Raw genomic sequence first — 12,415 nt, 5'->3', positions numbered from 1 at the left:
TCACAAGTTTGAGGCCAGCTTCAGCAACTTAGTGAGGCCCTCAGAAACTTTAGTGAGACCCTGTTTCCAAAATAACAAACAAACAAAAACAACGGGCTGGGTTGTGGCTTAGTGGTAAAGTGCTCCTGGTTTCAATCCCTGGTATGGAGATAGAGAGAGAAAAAAAAAAAGAAGAAGAATTTTGTGACTAAAATAATATATGAATGCTTAAACATAGTCTCCACTGAAGTAAATAGTCACGACATAGGAGTAAGAGATACTTTTAATTGCTATTATAATAATAATCAAAATGATAAATAATGGAATATTTTGTTTTCTTTTACAGAACAGGGGATAGAACCTGGGGCACTCTATCACTGAGTGATATATCCCCAGCCCTTTTTGGTTGGACTTGAAATTGCAATCCTCTTAACTCGGCTCCCAAGTAGCTGGGATTATAGGAATACACCACCATGCCCAGCAAATAACAGAATATTTTAAATTTTAAAAAACACCATGAATTTACTTAGGATATAGCATGAGAACTTTATATTCAATCAAGAAAAATTAAAGCTAATAATAAAACCAAACAAAACAAAAAAGTAGAATGACATTGTTTATTATTCAAAATAGTTTAAGGAGTGTTCCAAATGATAGAGCTTGTTATCACACTAAAGTTTTTGAATATTGAAAACTGCATTAATAAGTTATTAAACAAGTAATCGTTAATAAATGTATCTACTTACAAATTGTAGTTCACATAAAATATAAATAAAAAATTTAAAGGGAACCTGGAGAGAGAAGAGGGAAAGGAGAGGGAAGATATTGAGGAGTGAAATTGACCAGATTATATTGTTATGTTGTATGCATGTGTAAATATGTAACATTGAATCCCACTTTTATGTGTAATTATATGCACCAATAAAATTTTTAAAAATATATAAAAAAATAGTTTAAGACTTCTTAGACAATTGATTAACATTAAAGCTTAGAACAATTAGATAAGGTCTTACCATCAAACTTGTCATATTTCAAATGGCCACTGGCTTCTGGCATAGCAGTGCTACTTGCGACAGTGTTTTCAGAATCACCTTCTCCATCACTTGCTAATTCTTGTTTAAGTTTGGTGTCCAACCAGTCATTGACCAGCTCCTGAGCTATCAATAAAATAAAACATATTTTAAATATTTCAGTTACTTCAGAGACTTTCTTTATTCACTATTTTTATTTATTCAATAAATATCACATATCTATCATGTAGCAAGTACTGTTCTAGATGCTGAGAATATAGCAATGAACAAAACTGGAAAAATAAATCTTACCACTATGAAGCTTATCTTCCAATTGGGAAGATGATGGGTAGAGGAGGGTAAAGAGAAAGAAGAGAAAAGAAAAATTAAACAAAGCAGGGCAGGAAATAGAGGATGGTGTTATAAGCTGGGTGGTCAAAGAAGGCCTCAATGTGAAGTAGATATTTGAGCAAAGAGAAGGAAGTGAGGAGTGAGCCATGTGGATGTACAAGGGAAGATTATACTATACAGAGGGAAAGCAAAGGTCTTAGAGCAGGAATGTCTGAGAAACAACAAGGAGGCCATTGTGGCTGAAGGAGAGTGAGTGAGTGAGAGAACAGTAGGTGATGAGACAGAAGAGGAAATGTGTGGATCAGGCTGGAATAATGGTTATCAACTGGGGAAGATCTCCGCCCAGCCCTCCCCCCGCCCCCACCATGGAGACATGGCAATGTCTAGAGTCATTCTGGGTTGTAACAATAAGGGGAAGTGACAATAACATCTAGTGAGCAGAGATCAGGGATGCTGCTAAACATCCTATAAGTCAGGGGATAACCCCCAACAACAAAACGTCTCTAACCCAAAGTGTCAATGGTCTGGAGGCTGAATCCCTTTGCTTAGAGTCTTCACATTTCTAGATTTCTTGGCTCCTATTCTTAGTGTACTGAGGAGCCACAGGAGGGTTGTGAGAAAAGAGGTGACAAATTTTAAGAGGATCACTTTGACTACTTTGTTTATTAAAAAATAGACTAGAGGGGACAAGCACAGAAGGAGGGATACCAACTGGGATGAATGCAAAAGTCCAGGAGAGAGGTTATGAAGGCCTGGACTTGGAGTGAAGGAATTACAAATGGTCAGATTCTACAAATATGTTGTAAGGAAGAGTTGCCATGACTTGCTGAGGGTCTGAACAGGAGATGTGAGAAAAAGAAAACCACAGGGTTTTTGGCTTTAGCAATTGAAAGATGGAGATGCTATTTACTGAGATGGGGCAGGACAAGGGATCAGCAAGTTTGGGGGAAAGATTCAGCCTTTGACATGTTATGTTTCAAATGCTTATGAGAGGGGTTAGGAATGTAGCTCAATAGTAGAGCACTTACTTGCCTAGTGAGCCCCTGGGTTCAATCCCCAGGACTTGCGAAAAGAAAAATTTGAGCAGACACTTATGAGACTAGTCTAAATAGGAATGTCAAATACGTATTGGTAATTGGATTTAAAGAGAGAGGTCCAAGATGGCATTTAAAGCCACAGAAAATACCAAAGGAAGAAGTTAGAGCAGCTTCAAGAAGCCAGCCCTGGGGAAGTCCACCACTTAGAGCTTGAAGGGAGAAGATGAAGCAGGAAAGCTGAATAGGAAGGAGAGGCCATTGAGGTAGGATGAAAATCAAGAGTGTGATATACTAAACACCAACTTCCATTTGAACTTGTTTCTTAATGATATTGAGAAAATCTTCTTAAAATACATAGGTATTGGAGTGAAATGTCTTCCTTGGTATTGCTTTCATCATTTTTATCAGTCTCAAACAGCTCATTTGTGCAGGGAATGAAGATTTTAAAAAAGAAAAGCTTTTGTATTACCTTCATTGCTATTATTATCCTTATCTCATAGCTCTTGGGGAGTGGGGTATTTCTCTATTAATGTCAAAAGCATTTAATATAGATATAATAGGAAAAAAATCAGAGTTCAACAGCACCCTTCCTCTATCTTATCAGGAGTTTCATTTTCTATAGTTTTAGTTTCTTGTGCTCAACGATGGCCCAAAAATATTAAATGGACAATTCCAGAAATAATTGATAAGTTTTAAATGAACAGTGTTCTGAGCAGCATAATAAAGTCTTGTGCCACCCTGCTCCATCCCACCTAGGATGTAACTCATCCTTGTCCAGCATATCCACACTGGGTACACCACCTGCTTTTTAGTCACTTAGTTGCAATCTCACTTATCAGATTGCCTATCATGATACACAATACTTGTGTTCAAGTAACTCCCAGGCAGTAGTCTAATGCTATGTCACAATGCCTACGTCATTTACCTTGCTTCACCTCATCACATGGGCACTGTATCATCTCACCTTTTAAGAAGAGTGATTACTAGATAAGGTATTTTAAGAGACGGAGTTCACATTCACACAACCTTCATTACAGTATAACTATAATTGTTCTATTTTTTTATTATTATTATTAATATATTACTGTCCCTAATTTATAAATTAAATATTATCATAAGTAGCATGCATAAGGTTCAGTACAATCTCCAGTTTCAGGCATACACTGGGGGGAATCTTGGAATGTATCCCTTATGGATACAGAGGTAAGTAGGGGAGACTACCATAGTAAAAACTAAGTGTAACAAAAATACTAGCAACAAAAACTATTGGCTTTCAGAGGAAGGTAGAGAAAGGAGCAGATATTTATTGAGTAACTCTTGGGTATAATAAATTCAGGCATTTATGTGTATAATAGTTTATATATAAAAATAATTTGGATGTATCAAGGGCCATTCACTGGAAATTAAGGATTTACTATTAAGTATCCCTAAAAGAACAAAGAAAGGAAACTTTCCTTGGAGGATTAAGCTATAAAACCCCCCCATATTGAATCAGACGTGGGGCTGGGAGGTTACTTGTAAGCAATTTCTCAAATGATGCTCCTCACAACACTAGTTCTTGTATAACACATTGTTGTAAAATATTTAGTTGATAGGAGGAGAAAAAAATGAGTAAATCTTTGAACACCATGTTCTGTCCATAAACTACTACAGTGAATCACTAGTTTCTTAGGATATTAATAGCTAGTTCAGGATTAAAGGAGGTTTATGGGCTAGACAGTTTTTAACCATAGGACTTTGGGGAACCCTTAATAGGCTCACGTATATTTTGTATTCCTATTGGCAGAATGGGAGGCAGGTGGACAAGACACAGTCCTGCCAATTTCACAATCTCCTTTTTCTATGTCCGGTACTACTGTAACCACCTGAGAACAATCACTACTGTTGCTCACTCCAGACCACTGCAAAAGCCTTCCACTGGTTACTTTTCTCCCTTGTTCACTCCATTCTTCATACATTTAAAAAACTATCCTAAAAGATCTTTGCCCCATTAAATCATACTCAATGAAATCTAAATTCTTTTCTGAGGCCTATAATGTCCTATGTGATTTGTATCTGCTCACTCCTTCAAGTTCATATCTGCTGGGAGGCTCCAGCCACACATGTCTTGCTTCAGTTCCTCACCTATACCAAGCCTGTCTTTACTTTAAGCTCCCAATGTGACCTTTCCCTCTGCCAGTGAAGCACTTTTTTTTGCCATCGTGGCTCCTTGTTATTCAGGTCCAAACTTGACTGACTTTTCCCTTCCTAATGATTTGTTTTTCATTTTCTTTATTCTCACATTAGAATGTACATGCCATTACTTCCAGTGCCTAAAATCTTAGAGTAAGAATCATGTATATAGGTGTTGAGTAAATGAAGAAATAAACTAAACAGTTGAAGACATAAACAATCCAAACGAAAAGCTGGCTTGTAGGGCATCATACTTGGACTTCCCACCTACCTCAGCAGTTTCTCCTTCACAGTATCCTTTGCTAGTTCCTCCTGATCCCTCAGTCAGGAAGAACCAGTAAAGTACTTCCTCGGAGCATTATAAATTAGGATACCAAATTCCAAATGAAGGGAGCTTTGGGGGACTTTTGAGAGGTACAGAAGTTAGGTTGGTTTTTAGATCTCTTCATAAGGCACAAAATTGGTTTTATTAACTAGTGGTTGAATTATCAATAGAAGGCCACATCAGTGCCATAGGACGAATACAACACTTACCAGTTAACTATTAAAAATGCCTCTGAATGTGGCTGTTTCTATTTCAGGAAACAAAATGGACTTTAAATATGCCCTTACATATAGTGACAGGGTTAATTTCAGAGTAAAATAGCTTCAAGGAAATAGAAAGAAACAAAAATTAGGAGCAAGATTAAGAAAAGCTTTCAGTCTTTGACATGCATTATAGGATATGCTTTGAAAACTGTTAACATCACAGCAAAAAATACATTCTCTCACCTTCTGTGTAGACTTCATCATGATCCACTGTTTGCTCAGATGTTTCCAAATCTATCATTTGGTCCTGAATCCTTCCAGGTAAGTGTGAATTTCTGGCTGAAAATGCATTCAAAACTGCAAATTCTGAGGCTTTCTCCACTCTCTTCAGCATAACAGAAAACAGTCTATTAAGATGATAAGTAACCTTGTTCGGGGTTAGACAACTTCTCTCTTACTCAACTGATTTTCTACCCACTTCTCAGATTCTTTCATTTTTAAATTTTTGACAAAATTCTGAGGTTTAAACATCAACACCAAATAATTTTTACTTTCATGTGTGACATTGAATTAATTGCAGCATTTTATCAAGATATGACAGATGGTCACAATGTTTATATAAAAAGTTATTTAAGCTTTAGATAACTTTTTTTTTAGGGCATTAGTAATGAGATCCTGAGACCTGGATATTTTATTTTAAATAAAAAATATATTTTATTAGTTTCCCTACCACTGATACCTGTGTATGAATATGGACCAGAGTGAGTAACTACAATATCCTCAAATTACTGCTCCTGAAAGGAACCTATTCTTATATATTAGGCAAACCACAGGTTCAATAAAATTGAGATAAATAGCATGAAGTTGTAGTCATCCAGAATATTTAACTAAACAGTGAGAGTTTAGTAAAAATAGGACCAAATTCATGGGTTTGGGGAAGGGAATGGTGGAAGTGGGCAAACTACCTTGGCATCTAGACTTATCTGCACAGTACAAAATAAGTTATTTCATAACTAACTCAAGACTTTCCCTCTTCCCAAGAACCTGCTTCCCCTATGCTTACTGTGCCCACAGTTTTCCAACTCAGGGAGTGATAACTTCTTTCTTTTAGTTCTTAAGGAGGAAAACTTAAAGAGTCTTCCTTAAACCAAGCCCTACCCTCCTCCTCCTCCTCTTCCTTCTTCTCTCTTTCTCCCTCCCTCCCGCTCTGTACCTCTCCTTTTCTCCTCCCTCCCTATCCTCAGACAATATGTCAAGAAAACTGTGGACTTTATTTTCAAAATGTATTCATAATCTGAGCCCTCCCCATCACTACCACCTGGGTCCAAGGCACAACTTTATGACAGATTTTCTAGAATAGCCTCTGACCACAGCAGTGAGTGATCATTTAAACCGAAAGCCATATCATGCCATAACACTACTCAAACCCCATCAATGGTTCCCTATCTCAGTCAGAATAAAGTCAAATCCTTACAATGTGCTTCAATGTCCAGGGCCCTTTGGAAGCTCTCCAACCTCCCCACCTACTCACTCTGCTTCATCCACACCAAGTGTGTTACCAGCTCAAGGCTTCTGTACTTAATCCCCTCTGCATGCACAATTCTCCCACATACATCCCTGACTCCTTTGCTCAAATATCGCCTTCTCAGTAAAGGCCCTCTCTGCCCACCATATGTGAAATTGTAACCACCTTCCTCTTGCTCCCCTTCTTTATAGCGCTTTTCACTTTACACATATTTTCTCATGTATTGTCTCCTCCAAGTAGCATTCTGGCAGAGATCATTTTCTCTTCCACGTGTGTACCCCTAGCAGCCAGAATAATGCTTGGCACTTAACAGGTGCCCAATAAATGTTTGCTGAAGGAATGAATTGACGAAAGATTAATTTTTAAAAGATGCACTTTCCCCTATTATATTTTCACCTGGCCTATTTTGAAAATAGCTTTTCCCCTTGCCCTGGGTGATGAAACTAGGAGTGCCTCTACAAAAACTTGCCAGGGGTTTAACTGTCTCATTCTCATGTATTAGGTTTAAATTAGAAGTCAAGGAATAAAATTTAAAAGTTGAGGGCAATTTGAAAAAGATGTGGAAAATAGAACTGTAGGAAAAGCTATAAACCAGAAGACAATGTGATTTCATCAGAGTTAAAGTTAAGGAAATATCATTCACTCCTTATAAGATCACTCTGTAGAGACCTGTTTGCCCCCATTATTTCTTTTACCAATTTATGTTGGTGGTATATGTACTTTATTGAATTTATAGTTGGTATAGTATTCCCCTTTAGGTTATTAAGACAGCAAGATAAATTTTACATGTACTATATGTTTGTATATACATGTATATGTAAACATTGTACAAATAAATTAATCAAATTAAGTTTTTTTAAACTGATACCCACAAAAATTAATGACAAAAACAGATTTTTAGACCTGACTTAGTTCTTAAGGCTATGAATAAAATAAATAACTACATATGATGTGACTTTTCATCTGGGTTGGAATTTGTGCACACTCTTAACAGAGGAGGGTAGAGAGCTTGGGAGATTATGGAAGAAAGACTGTTCTTGGTTACTAAAGAAAGTCTGGTAAAGGGAGTAAAGATAAATGTTTGCTTGGCTTTAAGAAAGCAAGTGCTTGGGATATCACTTAAAATAAATATTTGTGTCATTGCCTACTAGATGATACTAAGGATTAGAAAAAAATCTGGTTTTTGTCTTAAAATATTACTTAATTTTTTTTTCAAAATAAATGTGCAAGAGTTAGGAGAGCTCTATCCTATACTCCAATAAAACACACTGTGTCAAAGTAATATCTTATTCTTTCAGCAAGTCCAGATTGAAGACTAGCTCTGTTCCCAATACTATAATGGGTATTAAGGGGAAATGAACATAGGTTTCTGTACTTAAAAAAGTTCATGTTTTTATTTTTTGTTCCATATGCCATGTGCACAATAAACAACAGTTCCAAAGCAAGACAGAGTGATTTAAAAGAGCCAAATACCTTCAAAAGTTTATTATTCAGTAGCTATGTTACATGTAAGCATGTGATCTATAGAGGAACTGTCTCAGTTGTTTCTGCAATCTTATATGTGCATCTTGTGTCGGATGGATCATTATGGAAGAAAGAAATAGTAGCTTACATGTGGTCCTTCATTTCCTCAAGACTGGGTGGTACAAACACAAGTTTTCTAATACACCCCTATGTGTACATAGCATGCTCATTCAGAACAGTTTTGTACGTAATATATTTTAAAAGCACCCAATTCTCTTTTAATCCCCTTGTATAAAATCAAATCCTTGATACTGTATCAATAAATGTGAATACAAATGCCAAAAAATTTCTAAGGGAAAGAGTATTAAAGAATGGCATTATGTGGTTGAGGTGAGTGAGGGGGTTTTGTTCACTAAGAGGGACATCTCAAGCTGAGCTGTAAGGGAATAATCAGGACCACTCTCAGAGAGGACACACTCCAGGCTGAGGGATCAGCATGAGTCAAAGCAAAAGGAACCCCTACTTGATGGAGGGGAAGAAGAATGGCCTGACAGGAGCAGGAGTCACACAGAGTATCAGTACAGGGGCTGTTTCAGGTAAATGGATATTATAAGTTGATTGACAGATGGCCTTAAATGCCCATCTGGAATTTAGTTTCATATGATGGTACAAAAAGTCACTAAAGGCTCTAGAGTAGAAAACTGACCTGGTGAAAATGTTTAGAATGTTCAATCAGGTAGGAGAATGAACTGGAGTAAGATGAGTCAGTCTATCAACTTGAGATGAAGATAATTGTAAATCATGGCCTGTTGTATTTTGGGTGAGCTGCCATAGGATTCAGTACTAACCAAGCATCTTCTGGAATCTAAGTGATTTCAAGACTTCCCTAAGGATGACTCACTACTATCTCAGCCTCAAGGTTTTCTAGGTCTTCTGCATTCCAACAACCTTCCCTTTTATTCCACTTTAGCAACTCTCAGACAGTCACTCTGAACCATGTTGCACATTATTTTTCATTTTTTGATCCAAACTCTTGATAACCCCTCTCCAATACCAACCTCCAAACCAATTCCCTGCTTCATTCCCTGTACTCCCATGACATTGATAAGGACCTGATCAACTGTTCCAAACTCCATATTCCCCCTAATCTATGAATCTTCCCTTACTACTCAGCATGACTATTCAGCTAATATCCTACAATATTCTCAAATCTCTGTTCCTTTGTATTTGCAATGAAAACCTCCAAGCCTGGATAATCTGATCTATCAATTTTGGGTACCATGAAAAATTATGGTTACTTTCTTCAGTCATGTCCATATTGCTGCTGGGAAATCTTCCTTTTCCTCTGAAGAGAGGCCTGTCTCAGTCTTCTTGATCCTTCACACCCTTTCCATATACACCCCCTCCATCTGTGGAACAAAATCTCTGCTAATTTTAAAAGGGGAGTCCTCTCAAGTGGATTTGGAAGTCTTAGTTCCAGAGGTTAGAACTACTTGGGATATATAGGGGGAAAAATCAGAAAAGAAGAAACTGGACAGAGAGGTAGTAGGAGAAGCAGGAGAAAACAGTGCTACAGAAAAGATAAAGGAAAAAAAAGTTATAACTACCAAATGAAATTTGTAAAAATTTGAGGTCTATCAAGAGACTGCTGAATTTGGTCAGGAAATCATTTATAACAACAGTTTTTGTGTAATGGAAACTGAACTATGAAATGGAAACTGAAAGGAAATAATTGTGGACATGAGAGAAAAATACAAAGGCAAAGAGTCCAGACTATACATCTAAAGACATTAGATAAGAAAATAAAATCACGAAGCAATCAGAATGCACTGCAGGGTCAAGTAAGGACTTATTGATTTTTTTTCAGGATGGGAGATTTGAGGACATAATGGAAAAAAAGTCATTGCTGAAGTGATAGAGGAATGATACAAATCGGAGTCAAGCTGGCTGACAATTGTATGAAAAAGGAAAATGATCTTGATAAGAGTAGCATTTTATCCTCCCAATTTAGTTAAATCTTTCTCTCTAGAAGAGAAGATTACTAGCTGGTGACCAAGCCAGGCAGGGGCCTGGCACTGGGCCTATCAACACTGACACACAAGTTAGACTTACTAGATGTTAAATGGTCTTCTCAGAGGCCAAGTAGCCTTCATGATGGTAGAACTATTGTAGTTGTCTTCTGAGTCAGGCCTTCTGAAGTACTGAAAAAGCCTTCCCTAGTCCTATCTATATTAATGCCTCCCACCACATGCTTCCATTACATCTTTAACTCTACTCAGCTTTAAGAAGGTTGTTTGTGTCCCAATGAACTATAAACTCTGGGTGGCCAAGGACTATACTTGCCCTGTATCCTGTTTTAGCTTCAGCATCAAACTCAGTGGACTAGTACTTAGTAGGCATTTAATAAATACCAGTAAAATAACTGAATGGATAAAATTATTACATCTGGCCTAGGTTCCATCTGCCCTGGTGCTCACAAGGCATGCCAATTTATATAAGTAATAACTCTTCAAATTACTATTAAGCAGAAGGATATTTTCCCAGGAAAATAATGCATGATTTTGAACTATGAAGTACACAAATGAACTGATTAGCAAGTTGACAACCCAACACTTAGAGACATGCACTCAATGTGGTTTAAAGGAACTTTCAACATACATGGTATCTAGATTCAAAAAAATACATCTCAGGACTAGAAGAGATCTCCCAGGATTTCTAAACCATGCTCTCTCAGTAAATATTCAAACATTCTTCAGTAGCCTAATAGTAAATGATCTTTCTGGGTCATTTAGGATCACTAAATTTTTGGATCACTCTAGACATTAGCAAATTCTTGTGATACTTAGCTTTCACCCACAAGTTCCCTGTGTCAATATAACTACAGTACAATCTTGGCAGCATCTGAGGAAGATACAAGGCTTCTCCTCCCCTGCTCTTTTAATCTCCTTCACGTGATACTCATGGCATTTAAAAGGGCATATCTATACATCTGTTTTCTAATTTTCATACTTAAATGCTTTCATGAGAAGCAACAGAGTAACAAAAAATACTAAAAAGTATAAAATTAAGGTAACATATATAACTACACAGAATAAAAATAGTCAAGCATGTACAAAGTATTTCTTTTCCATCTAATTATGCCTGAATCTCAATTCTCTTTCCATCCTAATTTTGAAATATCCTTACCTTAATCCAGTGCTCCACATTGTCAGGGTCAAAAACAGGCTGCAGAAAATATATATAGAATATTAATGCACTGCAATATCTTTATTAACTTGTTCATTTTATCTGTTTTTCTGACTAAAGCATGTGGAAATGTATCCTTTATTCTTTTTCCCCAAAGTATTTCATTGGAAAGTTCAGCACTGATTGACAATAAAAGAACAGAAATAACAGCACAGGAAGAGGTATGAAGCCTTCTCTGGGACATTGTCTATTTTTTTATTTCTTGTCTATCCTACCTTGAGATTTGGATTTAATTTTTCTGGGTAAGGCCCAGATATCAGTATTTTTTTTAAAGGTACCAGAGTTATGAGTCAAGATGTAAAAATGCTACATATAATACTGTTCATAAGATCCAAACAAGTACTAATTAATTAGTCAGGCTGTCCGAGTAATTATCTGCTGGGAGAAGGGCATGATACTCTCCTTCCTCTTTTCAGGAATGGCCTGGAGACAGAGGCTTTCCTGACTTACTTATATCAGAGATATTGTTTGTCAATAAGAACTGGGGAATTGGGGTGAGCATTAATCATCTGACTTCTACTGTTCTACCAAGCAGAAAATAAGATGGAAAATAAATTAATTTCTACTCAGATCAGTCAGATATTAATCTAAAATTAGTAATCAGACCATAAGGATACCTCCTTTCTTTATTTTCTGTAACTCTCAGAAGGTTGCAAAAATCCCTGTGCTAGTCACTTAAAAGCATACATATTTGCTTTGCTAAAAATTCAGGTAGGTTTTTAAAATAAGGCTATACCTCCAATGTGATGCAATACTATTCAAAATATCAATGACATTCTTCACAGAACTAGAAAAAAACAGTCCTAAATTCATATGGAAGAATAAAAGACCCAGAATGGTCAAAGCAATTTAGAATAATAAGAGCAATTCTGAAGGCATCGCAACACTTGATCTCAAATTATATTACAGAGTTATAGTAACAAAATCAGCATGGTACTGGCATAGAAACAGACATGTATACAAATGGAATAAAATAAAAGACACAGGGACAAGCTAACACAGATACAAACCCACATCTGATCCTTGACAAAGATGCCAAAAACATGTACTAGAGAACAGACAGGCTTTTTAAAAAATTTTATTGAGAGGGAGAGGGAGAGGGA

General features: G+C 36.7%; 2 protein-coding genes across 2 annotated transcripts in view; one reads left to right on the top strand and one right to left on the bottom strand.

Moving 5' to 3' along the window:
- The window catches only part of Qtrt2 (queuine tRNA-ribosyltransferase accessory subunit 2), a 73,781-nt gene that overhangs the window by 30,415 nt on the left and 30,951 nt on the right, over window positions 1-12,415 (top strand). The window lies entirely within an intron of this gene.
- Ccdc191 (coiled-coil domain containing 191) overlaps window positions 1-12,415 on the bottom strand; it is a 75,539-nt gene that overhangs the window by 58,900 nt on the left and 4,224 nt on the right. The window contains 3 exon segments of the mRNA XM_015478265.2: window positions 993-1,136; window positions 5,321-5,462; window positions 11,253-11,291. Coding sequence (XP_015333751.2) covers window positions 993-1,136; window positions 5,321-5,462; window positions 11,253-11,291 — 325 coding nt within the window.

This window comes from Marmota marmota, unplaced genomic scaffold, assembly GCF_001458135.2.
Source record: "Marmota marmota marmota unplaced genomic scaffold, marMar, whole genome shotgun sequence".
NCBI lineage: Eukaryota > Metazoa > Chordata > Mammalia > Rodentia > Sciuridae > Marmota > Marmota marmota.
The sequence above is the reverse complement of the archived record's forward strand: the minus strand, read 5'-3'. Positions and strand labels throughout refer to the sequence as shown.